Source organism: Ciconia boyciana, chromosome 6 (assembly GCF_034638445.1).
Source record: "Ciconia boyciana chromosome 6, ASM3463844v1, whole genome shotgun sequence".
NCBI classification, from domain to species: Eukaryota; Metazoa; Chordata; class Aves; order Ciconiiformes; family Ciconiidae; genus Ciconia; species Ciconia boyciana.
The window spans coordinates 65,880,948-65,901,307 of record NC_132939.1 but is presented as its reverse complement, the minus strand read 5'-3'; the positions used below and the strand labels follow the sequence as shown (position 1 = coordinate 65,901,307).

At 56.3% G+C, this 20,360-nt stretch overlaps 1 protein-coding gene and 3 pseudogenes across 1 annotated transcript; all 4 read left to right on the top strand.

Annotated features, from left to right (window-relative positions):
* Nucleotides 1-1,730: 1,730 nt before the first annotated feature.
* On the top strand, nucleotides 1,731-3,228 carry LOC140653420 (inositol 1,4,5-trisphosphate receptor-interacting protein-like 1; annotated as a pseudogene).
* A 3,984-nt stretch (nucleotides 3,229-7,212) lies between these two features.
* On the top strand, nucleotides 7,213-8,666 carry LOC140653369 (inositol 1,4,5-trisphosphate receptor-interacting protein-like 1; annotated as a pseudogene).
* A 52-nt stretch (nucleotides 8,667-8,718) lies between these two features.
* On the top strand, nucleotides 8,719-14,931 carry LOC140653419 (inositol 1,4,5-trisphosphate receptor-interacting protein-like 1; annotated as a pseudogene).
* A 3,674-nt stretch (nucleotides 14,932-18,605) lies between these two features.
* On the top strand, nucleotides 18,606-20,360 carry LOC140653373 (inositol 1,4,5-trisphosphate receptor-interacting protein-like 1). Its single transcript, XM_072865414.1, has one exon. The coding sequence runs from the start codon at nucleotides 18,810-18,812 to the stop codon at nucleotides 20,358-20,360; it is 1,551 nt and encodes a 516-aa protein (XP_072721515.1). The 5' UTR covers nucleotides 18,606-18,809.

The window sequence follows — 20,360 nt, the reverse complement described above, 5'->3', positions numbered from 1 at the left end:
CAAAGTAGGGTCTAACAATACTGTGACGAGGCAACTTAGAACCATCCAAAAGACTGTATTTCCCTCGGAGCAACGCTAAAAGGATCAGGAGCACAGGTGGCGTTCTCCTCTATCCTCCCAGAGGAAGGGGTTCAGGAAGGAGGAGACAAATTGAACAGGTGAATGCCTGGCTGCGTAGCTGGTACTCAAGGTTTTGGCTTCTGTGATCACGGATCTACCTTTGAGAAGCCGGGTCTGTTGGGAGCCAATGGCATTCACCTGACCTCATACCACAGGGAAAAAGATGGGAGAACGCGGGACACAGAAAGGGAAGGGAAATCCCTGGGCAGCAGCCCTCTGCCAAGAGCAGCAGCGTCCTCCTCTCAGTGGTCTCCCCAGCGCTGCAGCCGGTGAAAACCACAGTGGCTACAAAGATGATTTTTGCCCTGCTTTCCCTTTGCACTTGTCGTGGTTTAGCCCCAGCCGGCAGCTAAGCACCACGCAGCCGCTCACTCGCTCCCCCCCGGTGGGATGGGGGAGAGAATCGGAAGAGCAAAAGTAAGAAAACTCGTGGGTTGAGATAAGAACAGCTTAATAATTGGAACAAAATAATAGTAATAATAATAATGAATTGTAATGAGAAGGAAAACCACAAGAGAGAGAGAGGAACAAAACCCAAGGGAGGGAAAAAGGGGAAAAAAAAATAATTAAAACATATGATACAACCGCTCAACACCCACCGACCGATGCCCAGCCAGTCCCCGAGCAGCAATCGCTACCCCCCGGCCAACTCCCCCAGCTTATATCCTGGGCATGACATCATATGGTATGGAATAGCCCTTTGGTCAGCTTGGATCAACTATCCTGGCTGTGCCCCCTCCCATTTCTTGGGCACCTGGCAGAGCATGGGGAGCTGAAAAAGTCCTTGACCAGTGTAAACACTGCTTAGCAACAGCCAAAACATCAGCGTGTTATCACTATTATTCTCATACTAAAATCCAAAACACAGCACTATACCAGCTACTAGGAAGAAAATTAACTCTGTCCCAGCCGAAACCAGGACAGCACTGCCGTGGCCATGGTGGCGATTTCACATGGGCCGAGAAACTCCCTGGCAGCTCTGGCTGGGCAGGGACCAAGCGAGAGGCACCACTGATGTGCCTCCGTGTATTCACTGGGGTGCGGGTGGAGAATCTGCAAGTCCCAGACACTCCCCAGGGAGCTGGTACCGCAGAACAGAACATGCTGGACATGGACAAGACAGTGGTCTATTGGCAGTGGGACTTGCCCAATGGGCAATCTCTACCTGCACCCCCTCATCATGTCTCTTTGGAATCAACGTCATCTCGCAGTGGCACACCAGGAATAGAGATCCTGCCATGGAGAGGCCCTATCCCACCACCAGGATATACACCACACCCACCCCGGTGTCACAAAGGCACCAAGAGCACAGCCATGTCCACAAGCACAGAGGTCAGCACCAAGGGAGCCAATCCCATCTCACGGGATGGGATCTCAAGAAGCACAGCATCCATGGGTCACGTCACCTGATTTTATGTTTGGTAAGGGTCTGGGGGGCTTCTGTCTCCTTGTTAAAGGCAGCCATTGGGAGCCCTGTCCTGACGAGTGGGTGTCTATTTTGTGGGTGCCAGGCAGATTCGGCAGATACAAAGAAGTTCATCCACCATCTCCTCCACCATCAGGAACGGTTCTAGCTGATCCAAGGGGGGCTTGGCCAAAATTTCGCCCATATGCAGTGCAATACTGCCCGGGACAGCTGTGAGTCGCTGAGCCGGGGTGGGGCCAGAGACCGGGGCTGGCTGGCGGGCGTGCCTGTGATGCGCTCTGGCGCCTGTGACAGCACAAGGGACAAGTCACAACGGGGGCGGTGATCAGGGGCGCCAGCAGGCAGCGCTGCCCCAGTACGGCCTGGGCCAGCGGTGAGTGCGCACGCGTGGGGAGGCTGAGCCGGACGAGGGCCGGGGCAGAAACGCGGGCCCCTGGCGGGGTGGGTTCTCACCCTGCATCGAGGGCCCAGCCGCTCGTGGGAGCGCCTCGGGCAGGGCACGGTGCCACAGCCGCCGGGGCTGAGCGCAGCCTTGCTGCCTCCCAGCTGCCTCACTCCCTCTCCTACCCGCCCCCAGCTCCCTGCAGCTCCCATCCTCGTTCCCCGCCACTGCCAGCTCCCTCCCTCCCAGCCCTACTGAACCCCTTCTCTCCCTCCTCCTGCAGGCCATGGCTGCTGCAAAATTCCTCGCCCTGTTTGTGCAAAGCATCATCCAGTACCCGCAGATGGTCGGTGATGAGCTGGATGAGGCCACGCGTGAGCGCATGGAGCAGCGTGCGGAGTACCTGAGGCAGGAGATGACTCGGCTGCTGCAGGAGCTGGAGCAGAGGAGCCAGGAGCAGAGTGGCATGGACTGGGGAGCCCTGATCTTCGCTACCTTGCAGCAGTGGCAGTTCTGGGCCGTTGCTGGAGCCCTGGTCCTGCTCTTTGGGCTCTGGTGGTGGTTCAGGAACAGGAGCCGTGAGCCAGCCAGCAGCAGCAATGAGGGCAGTTTCAGAAACAAGGCGGATAAGGAGCAGCAAGAAGAAAAACCCAGTATTGCACTGGATATGGGCGGAATTTTGGCCAAGCCCCTCCTGGACCAGCTAGAACCGTTCCTGATGGTGGAGGACATGGTAGATGAACTTCTTCGTATCTGCCGAAAACTTTCCAGGAATACTTTCATGCCGCGACTGAGGCCAGCCATTGGGGCGGGCGGCGCCTTCAAAGGTTGGAGTCCCCATGAGGGTGATGCTGTCTACCGCCTGCTCGTGCCCCTGCAGCCCCCCCGTGGGCACGCCTTCCACCTGGAGCTGGGCACCGCAGAGGAGATGCCGGCAAGGAACTGCAGCCTCCGTGTCGAGCTGGAGTGCACCTGCCTGAGGGAGCGGCTGGTGGGGGACATGCTGTGCTTCCTCCACCACTCCGAGGAGGAGCTGGGGAAAAATCAGGGTGCCAGCCTCCTAGGCACCCTCTGCACCGGCCCCTACCTCGACATGGAGAAAACCACCCGCTGGTTCCAGATATTGGTAAAAGCAGCCTGGATGTTTTTGCCTTGGTCGAGACACTGCCGTCTAACAGTGCTGCCCTCCAGGCACTCCTGCAAGCTCCGGCTGATGAACGCTTCCGACAGTACCCTCCTGATTGAGATGATATTAGGGGTGCAGCAAGATGACCCGGACACCTTCCTGAGCATTGAGTAGGCAGAGGCCAGCGTTACCAGCAGCAGCACGTGGTCAGAGAGCTGTGCTACGGCAGAGGTGCAGCTCTTCAGGCACAGGGCCAGGCCTGAAGACGTTTCCCGGGGAGCTGCTGCTGCAGAACCGCGCACACTGGACATGGAGAGCACGCTGCTCAGTCGGCAGTGGGCAGTGCTGCCGCACCTCTCCTCCACAGCAAAAGCCCACTCTGGGGAGTGGGACCCGATGCAGCTGAAGGGAGGGGCCATTGCAAGGAGCCTCGCACCAGAGACTGCCGCTACCACCTGGACAGCGACCGCCCTCCCTCTTCGGGACAGTCCATTCCCTCTGGGAGCTTTACCGTGTGCAAAGATGTCAATAAATCACTTGTTTAACACACAAACGCTGCGTCCGTGAGCGCCTGTGCCTCACTTTGTCGGGGAACGCGGGCACAGGGTGCTGACAGCTCCGCTGCCACAGAGTCAGGGAGCATTTTGCAGAAGAGCTGGTGGGGCAACGGGGGAAAAGTATTTTTGCTCACAAATTAGCGGGGCTGACTGGAAAGAGCTTTAAACCTGCTCTGAACGGGGGAAGAGATAAAACCAGGCTTACTAGTGATAAGCTATGGGACGGCATGACAGTGTTTGAGGAACGGTGTGCTAGGGACAGCTTTCACTCTGCTCCACGATGTACTGAGTACACTGGAGCACATTTGAAATGTTTGTACACCAACGTAGACAGTGTGAGGAGCAGACAGGAGGAACTAGAGGCCTTGGCTCAGTCCCAGAGCTACGACATCGTTGGCAGAAGTGAGACCTGTTGGGAAAAGCCCTGTGAGTGGAGTGCTGTGATGGACGGTGCTAGGCTCTCCAGGAGAGAGAGGCGGGGCAGGCGACGCTGTGGGGTAGTGCTGCGTGTAAAGGAGGGCTTGGACTGTACAGCGCTTGCTGCTGAGGACAACATGGTTGAGAGCCTCTGCTTAAAGATTAGGGGAAAAGCTAAGAAAGCGGATGTTCTTGCAGGAGTCTGCTATGGATCACCCAGCCAGGATGATGACACTGATGCATGATTCTGTACGGAATCAAGGGAAATCTCTACAGCGGTCGCCCTATGCCATCCTTACAGGCGACTTGAACTTCCCAGCTGCTAACTGGGACTATCAAAGAGCAGACGTGAACAGGCCCAGGAAATTCCTGAAGCCCCCCTAGAAGATAACTTTTTGATATGGGTACTAAGGGAGCCGAGTAGGAAAGGTGCCCTCCGAGACCTCTTGTTTGTACATAGAGATGGTCTCATGGGTGCAGTGATGATTGGTGGCAGTCGTGGCCATAGTGATCAAGAAATGGTTGAGTTTAAAGTCCTTGGTGATATGGGAAAAACTGTCCGCAGCGCTAGCACCGTGGATTCTGGGAGAGCAGACCTGAGGCTGCTCAAGGAACTAGTTAGTAAAGTCCCCTGGGAATCTGATTTCGAGGGTATTGGTGCCCATAAATGTCGGTCGCTTTTTAAGAGCCATTTCTTAAGAGCACAGGAGCAGACAATACCAATGTGTCGCAAGTCAAGCAAGAGGGGCAGAAGGCTGGCTTGGCTGAGCAGGAATCTCCTTTGGGAACTTAGGCAGCAAACGGAAGTGTATGGGCTTTGCAAAGGGATCGGGGGGTTTTGGTTGATGGGAAGCTCAAGAGGCGTCAACAACGTGCCCTGGCGGCCAAAAGGGCCAGCCATCTCCTGGGGTGCGTTAGGCACAGTATAGCTAGCCGGTCGAAAGAAGGCATTGACCCACTACACTCAGAACTGGTGCGGTACACTGGTACTCGAGTACCGTGTGCAGTTTTGGGCTCCACAATGTAGGAAGGATACAACAATATTAGAATGTGTCCAAAGGAGGGCAAGAAAGATGGTGAAAGGACTAGCGGGCATGTCCTTGTGAGGCGCGGCTGAGGACACTGGGTTTGTTCAGCTTAGAGGAGAGGAGACTGAGGGGTGACCTCATTGCTGTCTACAACTTCCTCAGGATGGGGAGCAGAGAGGGAGGTGCTGATCTCTTCTTTCTGGGGTGCAGTGATAGGACGTGAAGGAATGTCTTAAAGCTGCGTCAAGCGAAGTTCAGATTGGATATTAGGAAAAAGCTCTTCAGTGAGAGGCTGGTGAAGCAGTGGAACAAGCTCCCCCCAGGAAACGGTCATGGCCCCACGCCTGTTGGTATTCGAGAAGCAATTGGACAATGCTTTTAGAGGAATAAGATAGAGTTGCGGTGAATGGAGTTAAATCCAGTTGGTGGCCGGTCACAAGCGGTGCTCCCCAGGGCTCAGTATTGGGCAGTTCTGTTTAATAGCTTTATCAATGATCTGGACGAGGGGATGGAGTGCACCCTCAGTAAGTCTGCGGACGACACGACGTTGGGAGTGAGTGTTGATCTGCTGGAGGGTAGGAAGGCTCTACGGAGGGATCTGGACAGGCTGGGTTGATGGGCTGAGGCCAAGCATGTGAGATTCAACAAGGCTAAGTGCCGGGTCCTGCATTTGTGTCACAACAACCCCATGTAACATCAAAGGCTTGGGGAAGAGTGGCTGGAAAGCTGCCTGGCCAAAAGGGACCTGGAGGTGTTGGTCAACGGCTGGCAGTGTACCCAGGTGGCCAAGAAGGCCAATAGCATCCTTGCTTGTTTCAGAAACAGCGTGGCCAGCAGCACTAGGGAAGTGATTGTCCCCCTGTACTCGGCACTGGTGAGGCCACACCTCGGATAGTGTCTTCACTTTTGGGCCCCTCACTACAAGAAAGACATTGAGGTGCTGGAGCACATCCAAATAAGAGCAGTGAAGCTGGCAAAGGGTCTGGAGCACAAGCCTTATGAGGAGCGGCTAAGGGAGCTGGGGTTGTTTAGTCTGGAGAAAAGGAGGCTGAGGGCAGACCTTATCGCTCTCTACAACTACCTGAAAGGAGGTTGTAGCGAGGTGGGGGTCGGTCTCTTTTGCCAGGGAACAAGTGATGGGACAAGAGGAAATGGCCTCAAGTTGCGCCAGGGGAGGTTTAGATTGCATATTAGGAAAACTTTCTTCACTGAAAGGCTTATCAAGCATTGGAACAGGCTGCCCAGGGAAGCGGTTGCGGCACCATGGCTGGAGGTCTTTAAAAGATGCGTAGATGTGGTGCTTAGGGACGTGGTTTAGTGGTGGAGTTGGCAGTGTTAGGTTCGTGGTTGGACTCGATGATCTTAAGGGTCTTTTCCAACCGGAATGATTCTGTGATTCTATGATTTATCTTTAAGGTTGCCCGGTCTGGACTCAGGGGTTGGACTCAACGATCCTCCTGGGTCCGTTCCAACTCAGAATATTCTGTGATTGTCAGATTGGCATGGGCAGGCAGATGATAATAAATCCAAAATAAGGCACCACGCAAGCTGCTGTGAAGAAAGTGAACTCTAGCCCAGCCTTAACCAGTACACCAGGGCAGCTGTGAGTCGCTGAGCCGGGGTGGGGCCAGAGACCGGGGCTGGCTGGCGGGCGTGCCTGTGATGCGCTCTGGCGCCTGTGACAGCACAAGGGACGAGTCACAACGGGGGCGGTGATCAGGGGCGCCAGCAGGCAGCGCTGCCTCAGTACGGCCTGGGCCAGCGGTGAGTGCGCACGCGTGGGGAGGCTGGGCCGGACGAGGGCCGGGGCAGAAACGCGGGCCCCTGGCGGGGTGGGTTCTCACCCTGCATCGAGGGCCCAGCCGCTCGTGGGAGCGCCTTGGGAAGGGCACGGTGCCGCCTCTGCCAGGGCTGGACACAGGCCTTGCTGCCTCCCAGCTGCCTCACTCCCTCTCCTACCCGCCCCCAGCTGCCTGCAGCTCCCATCCCCGTTCCCCCCCACTGCCAGCTCCCTCCCTCCCAGCCCTACTGAACCCCTTCTCTCCCTCCTCCTGCAGGCCATGGCTGCTGCAAAATTCCTCTCCCTGGTTGTGCTAAGCATCATCCAGTACCCGCAGATGGTCGGTGATGAGCTGGATGAGGCCACGCGTGAGCGCATGGAGCAGCGTGCGGAGTACCTGAGGCAGGAGATGACTCGGCTGCTGCAGGAGCTGGAGGAGAGGAGCCAGGAGCAGAGGAGCCAGGAGCAGAGGGGCCAGGAGCAGAGCGGCTTTGCCTGGGGAGCCCTGATCATCACTGCCTTGCAGCAGTGGCAGTTCTGGGCCATTGCTGCAGTCCTGGTCCTGGTCCTGCTCTTTGGGCTCTGTTGGTGGCTCAGGAAAAGGAGCCCTGAGCCAGACAGCAGCAGTGACGAGGAGAGCTCCAGCAGCGACAGGGAGCAGGTGGAGGAGGAGGAGGTGGAAGACGACAGTGATGATGCAGATGACCTGGGAAGGTTTTTGAGGAGCACATACAGTGGCCAGTTCAGGACCTGGCCACAGAGTGCCAGTTGGTGAAGGAATTGGTGGCCGACCTCATCCGTGTCTGCCAAGTGCTCTTGTTGAATAGTTTCTTCCCAGTGCTGCAACCAGCCATTGGGGTGGGCAGTGCCTTCGAAGGTTGGAGTCCCCGTGAGGAAGACATCATCTACCGCCTGCTCGTGCCCCTGCAGCCCCCCCGTGGGCACGCCTTCCACCTGGAGCTGGGCACTGCAAAGGAGATGCTGGCGAGGAACTTCTGTATCCGCGTGGAGCTGCAGTGCACCTGCACGAGGGAGCAGCCGGCAGGAGAGATGCTGTGCTTCCTCCACCACCCCGAGGAGGAGCTGAGGAGGAATCAGGACCCCAGCCTCCTACGCACCCTCTGCACCGGCTCCTACCTTGATGTGCAGAAAACTGCCCGCTGGTTCCATCAATTGGTGAAAGCTGCCTGGGTGGTTTTGCCTGAGTCGGCCAAGTGCCGTCTAATGTTGCTGCCTTCTAGCCGCTCCTGCAAATTCTGGGTGACAAAAGGCAACAACAAAAGCCTCTGCATTGAGATGATGTTTGGGGTGCAGCAAGGTGACTCGGACATCTTCCTGAGCAGCCAGAGTACAGAGGCCATCTTCACCCCAAGCACGATTTGGACCGAGAGCTGTGCTGTGGCAGAGGTGAAGTTCTTCAGGCACATGGCCAGGCAGGCCCCGCACGACAGCTTCCACCTCAAATGCCTGCAGGTCTGCGCCCGCATCCTGGTGGGCACAGGCTTTTCCACCTATACCTTGAAGACAGTTGTGATGCACCTCCTGACCACCATACCCCTGTCAGGCTGGCGCGGGAGGGATTTCCTGCTGCGGCTGCAGGATATCATGCGATACCTGCGCTGCTGCCTGGAGGAGAAACGCCTTGACCACTTCTTCTTTGGCAACGAGAGGGTGCCTGAAGAGATCAGCTTGCCCCCAGACTTCCGAACAGTCGAACTGCTCAACCTCTTCCAGCGCCTGGCGCAGCACCCGGCCACCCATGCCAAGGCACTGTGTGAGTTCGTGGAGTTGCGAGATCGGCTCACAAGACTGCTGATCTACGGCCGCTGAAAGAGGTCTTCATGCGCAGAGCTATGTTTGTGGGTCTCACAGCTGACGGCAGATGATGACCTCATACCGTAGGGAAAAGAGGGGAGACTGCGGAACATTTCACACGGAATCTGCCCATCCTAGACACTCCGCGGGAGCTGGTGCCACTGAACTGAGCACGCTGGACACGGAGAACATGCTGCTCTATATGCAGTGGGCAGTGCTGCCACACCTTTCCTCCACAGCAAAAGCCCACTCTGGGGAGTGGGACCCAATGCAGCTGAAGGAGCCATTGCAAGGAGCCTCGCACCAGCGACTCCCGGTACCACCTGGACAGTGACCGCCCTCCCTCTTCGGGAGAGTCCGTTCCCTCTGGGAGCTTTACCGTGTGCAAAGATGTCAACAAATCTCTTGTTTAACACACAAACGCTGCGTCTGTGAGTGTCCGTGCATCACTTTGTCGGGGAATGGGGGCATGGGGTGCTGACTGCTCAGCTGCCACAGAGTCAGGGAGCATTTTGCAGAAGAGCTGGTGCAGTGGGCTCTGGTATCATGCTTCACTGGGCTTTGGCTTCCCAGGGGTTGTGAACCAATCCCAGTAGGCAGCTTGGCATCACACAGCTGCTCAATCACTTTCCCCCCAGTGGAATGGGGGCAGAGAGTCTGAAGGGTAAAAGCGGGAAGACTGGTGGGCTGGGAGAGGACAGTTTAGTAGGTAAAGCAAAAGCTACATGCCCAGGCAAAGCAAAATAAAGAATTCATTCGCTACTCCCCTGGTCTGCTGAGCAGACCTGCCTTTTTGGGAAGCATTCCGCCTCCCTGGGGCTCGGGTTGAAGGCGTTACCGGGAAACTTCCTAGCCTTGTACGGCCCTCAGATTATTAGCCTTCTTGCTTTTTCATGTGGGTACCAACTAAGCTGTGATGACAAGCCCAAGGGTGGCCAAAAGAGACTTCAGGGCCTCGGGGAGGTTGTTAAAGGGATCAGGAGCGCAGGTAGTATTCTCCTCTGTCCTGCTCTTTGTGCTCTGCTGGTGGCTCAGGACAAGGAGCAATCAGCCAGACCGCAGCAGTGAGGAAGCACGGAGAATAAGGAGGAGGAAGAAAGGGAAAACCTTGCACAGCAGCACTCTGCCAAGAGTGTCAGCGTCCTCGTCCTGATGGTCTCCCCATGCAAAAGAGCTGGTGATGACCACAGTGGATATAAAGATTCCGCCTGTCCACTGGGGAACACTGGGATTGCTGCCACACGTTTCCTCCTCAGCAAAAGCACACTCTGGGGAGTCTGCCCCAATGCAGCTGAAGAGGCTGGTTGCAAGGCGGCTTGTGACAGAGACTCCCGTGACCGCCTGGACGGTGACTGCCCTCCCTCTTTGAGAGAGTCCATTCTCTCCGGGAGCTTTACCCTGTGCAAAGATGCCAATAAACGGCAATGACGCAATGTCAACCCACCACAGCATCCACAGGACTTAACACATGCAGCAAGGTTAAAGAAAGCTTTTGCGATGTCTCCAATTCAAAGCATGCCCTTGTGCAGTCCATGCCACATTTATGAGACACGCAGTGGCCTGACGGCAGCTGTGTGGCAGAAGAGGTGCACTCATACCCGTATTTGGGACGCCTCCAGTGGAAATCCAATGACGGAATATAGGCGAAGATTTGCAAGATCTTTGATAATTGTCACATCATAAGAATTGTCTGTGTCCGAGCACTAAAGAAGCCCAATGGGTGGCCGGTGCCCATCAGCCCAAGGGACATGGCTTTTCCAGGCTCTTCGAGGGCCGTGCTGTTACAACACCTACTCTTGCCTTTTTTTGCAGCAGGCCTAGTTGGGGCCAGCTCATGCTGCCTGTCTCTCCTGGCACTGGGCTCTGAGCTGCCGATAACCCCTCCTCCAACCCCAATGCGAGAGCAAATGCCAACGCCTATCAGTAGCACTGCTAGAGGGTGTGGCAAGAGATGCAGTGAGTCACTGAGTGTCTGCCGAAGCCATCGCTGCCCCTGTTACACTGCCAATGTGCCTCCTAGAGAAGTAGCCACCTTCACAACTGGCTTGGATCAACGAGCCGCCCAAACTAGCAGTCTGACTGTCGCTGTGAAGCTTCATGCTGGAACTCAGTCACGTTGGGTGCAACTCATCCTGCAGATGGGGTTTGGCCACTGAAATCCTGCCACAGCATTTGAGAGACTGCTTTGCAAACGTCTCTGAGCAGTGCACGTGGTTCCCTCCACCACCAGGAGGTATCAGGCTTGCCAGATAGCCGGGGGCTGTCTGAGGGGGTTTCTGTGCCCCTGACACCCTTGGGCTGTGTGTGGGAGGGACTGGCCAGCAGGCGGCAGGTCTTGGGAGAGTGGGGCGGTGCCGGCGGTCCCCGCGGCCACTTCCAACCATGGGAGGTGTTAGGAAACTTTCGCAACCGACCCGTGCCGACCCAGGAGAGAGGCTAGGATGCAAAGTATAGCATGACAAGAGTAGTTCTTTATTCGTGCGCATGAGGTGCCCCATTCAAATCGGGGCACCCCGGACGTGTTTTTACGCCAGGTTCTTATACCTTTCTCTAGCGTTCAGGTACAACATGATTTCACCAATCACTACTTAACACACACGTACTACTATTCTGCAAAGCAGCCATAATTCTGTGGCGTCACCATCCATCTGCTTCTTTCTTGAGCTAAACGACCCTGGCGTTGGTCTTGCTACAGTTACTTACCTATGATGCCAGATAATGGGAGGGTTTCACAGAGGTGTTAGAGGGGCTAGGATGCAGACACGATAGTCTGGAGAATTCAGAGCACGTGACTAATGGACAGGATCCAGGAAAAGTCAAGCAGGCAAAGCGGAGCCACCCGCCCACCTGCATTAGAACCAGTGCCACCAGGAAAGCACGTAAGGTATCAGCAATTGGAGGTTCCTTACTGAGAGGCACCGAAGCACCTCTTTGCCACCCAGACAATTTCTCTAGAGAAGTCTGCTGCCCACCAGGACTTCACGTTTGTGACGTCACTGAGAGGCTGCCAAGCCTGCTGAACCATACAGGATATCGTGCACTCCTCCTATGCAAAGTAGGGTCTAACAATACTGTGACGAGGCAACTTAGAACCATCCAAAAGACTGTATTTCCCTCGGAGCAACGCTAAAAGGATCAGGAGCACAGGTGGCGTTCTCCTCTATCCTCCCAGAGGAAGGGGTTCAGGAAGGAGGAGACAAATTGAACAGGTGAATGCCTGGCTGCGTAGCTGGTACTCAAGGTTTTGGCTTCTGTGATCACGGATCTACCTTTGAGAAGCCGGGTCTGTTGGGAGCCAATGGCATTCACCTGACCTCATACCACAGGGAAAAAGATGGGAGAACGCGGGACACAGAAAGGGAAGGGAAATCCCTGGGCAGCAGCCCTCTGCCAAGAGCAGCAGCGTCCTCCTCTCAGTGGTCTCCCCAGCGCTGCAGCCGGTGAAAACCACAGTGGCTACAAAGATGATTTTTGCCCTGCTTTCCCTTTGCACTTGTCGTGGTTTAGCCCCAGCCGGCAGCTAAGCACCACGCAGCCGCTCACTCGCTCCCCCCCGGTGGGATGGGGGAGAGAATCGGAAGAGCAAAAGTAAGAAAACTCGTGGGTTGAGATAAGAACAGCTTAATAATTGGAACAAAATAATAGTAATAATAATAATGAATTGTAATGAGAAGGAAAACCACAAGAGAGAGAGAGGAACAAAACCCAAGGGAGGGAAAAAGGGGAAAAAAAAAATAATTAAAACATATGATACAACCGCTCAACACCCACCGACCGATGCCCAGCCAGTCCCCGAGCAGCAATCGCTACCCCCCGGCCAACTCCCCCAGCTTATATCCTGGGCATGACATCATATGGTATGGAATAGCCCTTTGGTCAGCTTGGATCAACTATCCTGGCTGTGCCCCCTCCCATTTCTTGGGCACCTGGCAGAGCATGGGGAGCTGAAAAAGTCCTTGACCAGTGTAAACACTGCTTAGCAACAGCCAAAACATCAGCGTGTTATCACTATTATTCTCATACTAAAATCCAAAACACAGCACTATACCAGCTACTAGGAAGAAAATTAACTCTGTCCCAGCCGAAACCAGGACAGCACTGCCGTGGCCATGGTGGCGATTTCACATGGGCCGAGAAACTCCCTGGCAGCTCTGGCTGGGCAGGGACCAAGCGAGAGGCACCACTGATGTGCCTCCGTGTATTCACTGGGGTGCGGGTGGAGAATCTGCAAGTCCCAGACACTCCCCAGGGAGCTGGTACCGCAGAACAGAACATGCTGGACATGGACAAGACAGTGGTCTATTGGCAGTGGGACTTGCCCAATGGGCAATCTCTACCTGCACCCCCTCATCATGTCTCTTTGGAATCAACGTCATCTCGCAGTGGCACACCAGGAATAGAGATCCTGCCATGGAGAGGCCCTATCCCACCACCAGGATATACACCACACCCACCCCGGTGTCACAAAGGCACCAAGAGCACAGCCATGTCCACAAGCACAGAGGTCAGCACCAAGGGAGCCAATCCCATCTCACGGGATGGGATCTCAAGAAGCACAGCATCCATGGGTCACGTCACCTGATTTTATGTTTGGTAAGGGTCTGGGGGGCTTCTGTCTCCTTGTTAAAGGCAGCCATTGGGAGCCCTGTCCTGACGAGTGGGTGTCTATTTTGTGGGTGCCAGGCAGATTCGGCAGATACAAAGAAGTTCATCCACCATCTCCTCCACCATCAGGAACGGTTCTAGCTGATCCAAGGGGGGCTTGGCCAAAATTTCGCCCATATGCAGTGCAATACTGCCCGGGACAGCTGTGAGTCGCTGAGCCGGGGTGGGGCCAGAGACCGGGGCTGGCTGGCGGGCGTGCCTGTGATGCGCTCTGGCGCCTGTGACAGCACAAGGGACAAGTCACAACGGGGGCGGTGATCAGGGGCGCCAGCAGGCAGCGCTGCCCCAGTACGGCCTGGGCCAGCGGTGAGTGCGCACGCGTGGGGAGGCTGAGCCGGACGAGGGCCGGGGCAGAAACGCAGGCCCCTGGCGGGGTGGGTTCTCACCCTGCATCGAGGGCCCAGCCGCTCGTGGGAGCGCCTCGGGCAGGGCACGGTGCCACAGCCGCCGGGGCTGAGCGCAGCCTTGCTGCCTCCCAGCTGCCTCACTCCCTCTCCTACCCGCCCCCAGCTCCCTGCAGCTCCCATCCTCGTTCCCCGCCACTGCCAGCTCCCTCCCTCCCAGCCCTACTGAACCCCTTCTCTCCCTCCTCCTGCAGGCCATGGCTGCTGCAAAATTCCTCGCCCTGTTTGTGCAAAGCATCATCCAGTACCCGCAGATGGTCGGTGATGAGCTGGATGAGGCCACGCGTGAGCGCATGGAGCAGCGTGCGGAGTACCTGAGGCAGGAGATGACTCGGCTGCTGCAGGAGCTGGAGGAGAGGAGCCAGGAGCAGAGTGGCATGGACTGGGGAGCCCTGATCTTCGCTACCTTGCAGCAGTGGCAGTTCTGGGCCGTTGCTGGAGCCCTGGTCCTGCTCTTTGGGCTCTGGTGGTGGTTCAGGAACAGGAGCCGTGAGCCAGCCAGCAGCAGCAATGAGGGCAGTTTCAGAAACAAGGCGGATAAGGAGCAGCAAGAAGAAAAACCCAGTATTGCACTGGATATGGGCGGAATTTTGGCCAAGCCCCTCCTGGACCAGCTAGAACCGTTCCTGATGGTGGAGGACATGGTAGATGAACTTCTTCGTATCTGCCGAAAACTTTCCAGGAATACTTTCATGCCGCGACTGAGGCCAGCCATTGGGGCGGGCGGCGCCTTCAAAGGTTGGAGTCCCCATGAGGGTGATGCTGTCTACCGCCTGCTCGTGCCCCTGCAGCCCCCCCGTGGGCACGCCTTCCACCTGGAGCTGGGCACCGCAGAGGAGATGCCGGCAAGGAACTGCAGCCTCCGTGTCGAGCTGGAGTGCACCTGCCTGAGGGAGCGGCTGGTGGGGGACATGCTGTGCTTCCTCCACCACTCCGAGGAGGAGCTGGGGAAAAATCAGGGTGCCAGCCTCCTAGGCACCCTCTGCACCGGCCCCTACCTCGACATGGAGAAAACCACCCGCTGGTTCCAGATATTGGTAAAAGCAGCCTGGATGTTTTTGCCTTGGTCGAGACACTGCCGTCTAACAGTGCTGCCCTCCAGGCACTCCTGCAAGCTCCGGCTGATGAACGCTTCCGACAGTACCCTCCTGATTGAGATGATATTAGGGGTGCAGCAAGATGACCCGGACACCTTCCTGAGCATTGAGTAGGCAGAGGCCAGCGTTACCAGCAGCAGCACGTGGTCAGAGAGCTGTGCTACGGCAGAGGTGCAGCTCTTCAGGCACAGGGCCAGGCCTGAAGACGTTTCCCGGGAGCTGCTGCTGCAGAACCGCACACACTGGACATGGAGAGCACGCTGCTCAGTCGGCAGTGGGCAGTGCTGCCGCACCTCTCCTCCACAGCAAAAGCCCACTCTGGGGAGTGGGACCCGATGCAGCTGAAGGGAGGGGCCATTGCAAGGAGCCTCGCACCAGAGACTGCCGCTACCACCTGGACAGCGACCGCCCTCCCTCTTCGGGACAGTCCATTCCCTCTGGGAGCTTTACCGTGTGCAAAGATGTCAATAAATCACTTGTTTAACACACAAACGCTGCGTCCGTGAGCGCCTGTGCCTCACTTTGTCGGGGAACGCGGGCACAGGGTGCTGACAGCTCCGCTGCCACAGAGTCAGGGAGCATTTTGCAGAAGAGCTGGTGGGGCAACGGGGGAAAAGTATTTTTGCTCACAAATTAGCGGGGCTGACTGAAAGAGCTTTAAACCTGCTCTGAACGGGGGAAGAGATAAAACCAGGCTTACTAGTGATAAGCTATGGGACGGCATGACAGTGTTTGAGGAACGGTGTGCTAGGGACAGCTTTCACTCTGCTCCACGATGTACTGAGTACACTGGAGCACATTTGAAATGTTTGTACACCAACGTAGACAGTGTGAGGAGCAGACAGGAGGAACTAGAGGCCTTGGCTCAGTCCCAGAGCTACGACATCGTTGGCAGAAGTGAGACCTGTTGGGAAAAGCCCTGTGAGTGGAGTGCTGTGATGGACGGTGCTAGGCTCTCCAGGAGAGAGAGGCGGGGCAGGCGACGCTGTGGGGTAGTGCTGCGTGTAAAGGAGGGCTTGGACTGTACAGCGCTTGCTGCTGAGGACAACATGGTTGAGAGCCTCTGCTTAAAGATTAGGGGAAAAGCTAAGAAAGCGGATGTTCTTGCAGGAGTCTGCTATGGATCACCCAGCCAGGATGATGACACTGATGCATGATTCTGTACGGAATCAAGGGAAATCTCTACAGCGGTCGCCCTATGCCATCCTTACAGGCGACTTGAACTTCCCAGCTGCTAACTGGGACTATCAAAGAGCAGACGTGAACAGGCCCAGGAAATTCCTGAAGCCCCCCTAGAAGATAACTTTTGATATGGGTACTAAGGGAGCCGAGTAGGAAAGGTGCCCTCCGAGACCTCTTGTTTGTACATAGAGATGGTCTCATGGGTGCAGTGATGATTGGTGGCAGTCGTGGCCATAGTGATCAAGAAATGGTTGAGTTTAAAGTCCTTGGTGATATGGGAAAAACTGTCCGCAGCGCTAGCACCGTGGATTCTGGGAGAGCAGACCTGAGGCTGCTCAAGGAACTAGTTAGTAAAGTCCCCTGGGAATCTGATTTCGAGGGTATTGGTGCCCATAAATGTCGGTCGCTTTTTAAGAGCCATTTCTTAAGAGCACAGGAGCAGACAATACCAATGTGTCGCAAGTCAAGCAAGAGGGGCAGAAGGCTGGCTTGGCTGAGCAGGAATCTCCTTTGGGAACTTAGGCAGCAAACGGAAGTGTATGGGCTTTGCAAAGGGATCGGGGGGTTTTGGTTGATGGGAAGCTCAAGAGGCGTCAACAACGTGCCCTGGCGGCCAAAAGGGCCAGCCATCTCCTGGGGTGCGTTAGGCACAGTATAGCTAGCCGGTCGAAAGAAGGCATTGACCCACTACACTCAGAACTGGTGCGGCCTCGCCTCGAGTACCGTGTGCAGTTTTGGGCTCCACAATGTAGGAAGGATACAACAATATTAGAATGTGTCCAAAGGAGGGCAAGAAAGATGGTGAAAGGACTAGCGGGCATGTCCTTGTGAGGCGCGGCTGAGGACACTGGGTTTGTTCAGCTTAGAGGAGAGGAGACTGAGGGGTGACCTCATTGCTGTCTACAACTTCCTCAGGATGGGGAGCAGAGAGGGAGGTGCTGATCTCTTCTTTCTGGGGTGCAGTGATAGGACGTGAAGGAATGTCTTAAAGCTGCGTCAAGCGAAGTTCAGATTGGATATTAGGAAAAAGCTCTTCAGTGAGAGGCTGGTGAAGCAGTGGAACAAGCTCCCCCCAGGAAACGGTCATGGCCCCACGCCTGTTGGTATTCGAGAAGCAATTGGACAATGCTTTTAGAGGAATAAGATAGAGTTGCGGTGAATGGAGTTAAATCCAGTTGGTGGCCGGTCACAAGCGGTGCTCCCCAGGGCTCAGTATTGGGCAGTTCTGTTTAATAGCTTTATCAATGATCTGGACGAGGGGATGGAGTGCACCCTCAGTAAGTCTGCGGACGACACGACGTTGGGAGTGAGTGTTGATCTGCTGGAGGGTAGGAAGGCTCTACGGAGGGATCTGGACAGGCTGGGTTGATGGGCTGAGGCCAAGCATGTGAGATTCAACAAGGCTAAGTGCCGGGTCCTGCATTTGTGTCACAACAACCCCATGTAACATCAAAGGCTTGGGGAAGAGTGGCTGGAAAGCTGCCTGGCCAAAAGGGACCTGGAGGTGTTGGTCAACGGCTGGCAGTGTACCCAGGTGGCCAAGAAGGCCAATAGCATCCTTGCTTGTTTCAGAAACAGCGTGGCCAGCAGCACTAGGGAAGTGATTGTCCCCTGTACTCGGCACTGGTGAGGCCACACCTCGGATAGTGTCTTCACTTTTGGGCCCCTCACTACAAGAAAGACATTGAGGTGCTGGAGCACATCCAAATAAGAGCAGTGAAGCTGGCAAAGGGTCTGGAGCACAAGCCTTATGAGGAGCGGCTAAGGGAGCTGGGGTTGTTTAGTCTGGAGAAAAGGAGGCTGAGGGCAGACCTTATCGCTCTCTACAACTACCTGAAAGGAGGTTGTAGCGAGGTGGGGGTCGGTCTCTTTTGCCAGGGAACAAGTGATGGGACAAGAGGAAATGGCCTCAAGTTGCGCCAGGGGAGGTTTAGATTGCATATTAGGAAAACTTTCTTCACTGAAAGGCTTATCAAGCATTGGAACAGGCTGCCCAGGGAAGCGGTTGCGGCACCATGGCTGGAGGTCTTTAAAAGATGCGTAGATGTGGTGCTTAGGGACGTGGTTTAGTGGTGGAGTTGGCAGTGTTAGGTTCGTGGTTGGACTCGATGATCTTAAGGGTCTTTTCCAACCGGAATGATTCTGTGATTCTATGATTTATCTTTAAGGTTGCCCGGTCTGGACTCAGGGGTTGGACTCAACGATCCTCCTGGGTCCGTTCCAACTCAGAATATTCTGTGATTGTCAGATTGGCATGGGCAGGCAGATGATAATAAATCCAAAATAAGGCACCACGCAAGCTGCTGTGAAGAAAGTGAACTCTAGCCCAGCCTTAACCAGTACACCAGGGCAGCTGCGAGTCGCTGAGCCGGGGTGGGGCCAGAGACCGGGGCTGGCTGGCGGGCGTGCCTGTGATGCGCTCTGGCGCCTGTGACAGCACAAGGGACGAGTCACAACGGGGCGGTGATCAGGGGCGCCAGCAGGCAGCGCTGCCTCAGTACGGCCTGGGCCAGCGGTGAGTGCGCACGCGTGGGGAGGCTGGGCCGGACGAGGGCCGGGGCAGAAACGCGGGCCCCTGGCGGGGTGGGTTCTCACCCTGCATCGAGGGCCCAGCCGCTCGTGGGAGCGCCTTGGGAAGGGCACGGTGCCGCCTCTGCCAGGGCTGGACACAGGCCTTGCTGCCTCCCAGCTGCCTCACTCCCTCTCCTACCCGCCCCCAGCTGCCTGCAGCTCCCCTCCCCGCTCCCCCCCCTGCCAGCTCCCTCCCTCCCAGCCCTACTGAACCCCTTCTCTCCCTCCTCCTGCAGGCCATGGCTGCTGCAAAATTCCTCTCCCTGGTTGTGCTAAGCATCATCCAGTACCCGCAGATGGTCGGTGATGAGCTGGATGAGGCCACGCGTGAGCGCATGGAGCAGCGTGCGGAGTACCTGAGGCAGGAGATGACTCGGCTGCTGCAGGAGCTGGAGGAGAGGAGCCAGGAGCAGAGGAGCCAGGAGCAGAGGGGCCAGGAGCAGAGCGGCTTTGCCTGGGGAGCCCTGATCATCACTGCCTTGCAGCAGTGGCAGTTCTGGGCCATTGCTGCAGTCCTGGTCCTGGTCCTGCTCTTTGGGCTCTGTTGGTGGCTCAGGAAAAGGAGCCCTGAGCCAGACAGCAGCAGTGACGAGGAGAGCTCCAGCAGCGACAGGGAGCAGGTGGAGGAGGAGGAGGTGGAAGACGACAGTGATGATGCAGATGACCTGGGAAGGTTTTTTGAGGAGCACATACAGTGGCCAGTTCAGGACCTGGCCACAGAGTGCCAGTTGGTGAAGGAATTGGTGGCCGACCTCATCCGTGTCTGCCAAGTGCTCTTGTTGAATAGTTTCTTCCCAGTGCTGCAACCAGCCATTGGGGTGGGCAGTGCCTTCGAAGGTTGGAGTCCCCGTGAGGAAGACATCATCTACCGCCTGCTCGTGCCCCTGCAGCCCCCCCGTGGGCACGCCTTCCACCTGGAGCTGGGCACTGCAAAGGAGATGCTGGCGAGGAACTTCTGTATCCGCGTGGAGCTGCAGTGCACCTGCACGAGGGAGCAGCCGGCAGGAGAGATGCTGTGCTTCCTCCACCACCCCGAGGAGGAGCTGAGGAGGAATCAGGACCCCAGCCTCCTACGCACCCTCTGCACCGGCTCCTACCTTGATGTGCAGAAAACTGCCCGCTGGTTCCATCAATTGGTGAAAGCTGCCTGGGTGGTTTTGCCTGAGTCGGCCAAGTGCCGTCTAATGTTGCTGCCTTCTAGCCGCTCCTGCAAATTCTGGGTGACAAAAGGCAACAACAAAAGCCTCTGCATTGAGATGATGTTTGGGGTGCAGCAAGGTGACTCGGACATCTTCCTGAGCAGCCAGAGTACAGAGGCCATCTTCACCCCAAGCACGATTTGGACCGAGAGCTGTGCTGTGGCAGAGGTGAAGTTCTTCAGGCACATGGCCAGGCAGGCCCCGCACGACAGCTTCCACCTCAAATGCCTGCAGGTCTGCGCCCGCATCCTGGTGGGCACAGGCTTTTCCACCTATACCTTGAAGACAGTTGTGATGCACCTCCTGACCACCATACCCCTGTCAGGCTGGCGCGGGAGGGATTTCCTGCTGCGGCTGCAGGATATCATGCGATACCTGCGCTGCTGCCTGGAGGAGAAACGCCTTGACCACTTCTTCTTTGGCAACGAGAGGGTGCCTGAAGAGATCAGCTTGCCCCCAGACTTCCGAACAGTCGAACTGCTCAACCTCTTCCAGCGCCTGGCGCAGCACCCGGCCACCCATGCCAAGGCACTGTGTGAGTTCGTGGAGTTGCGAGATCGGCTCACAAGACTGCTGATCTACGGCCGCTGA

Coding starts and splice junctions, on each gene's coding strand:
- LOC140653373 (XM_072865414.1), top strand. CDS start 18,810: ATGGCTGCTGCAAAATTCCTCTCCCTGGTTGTGCTAAGCATCATCCAG.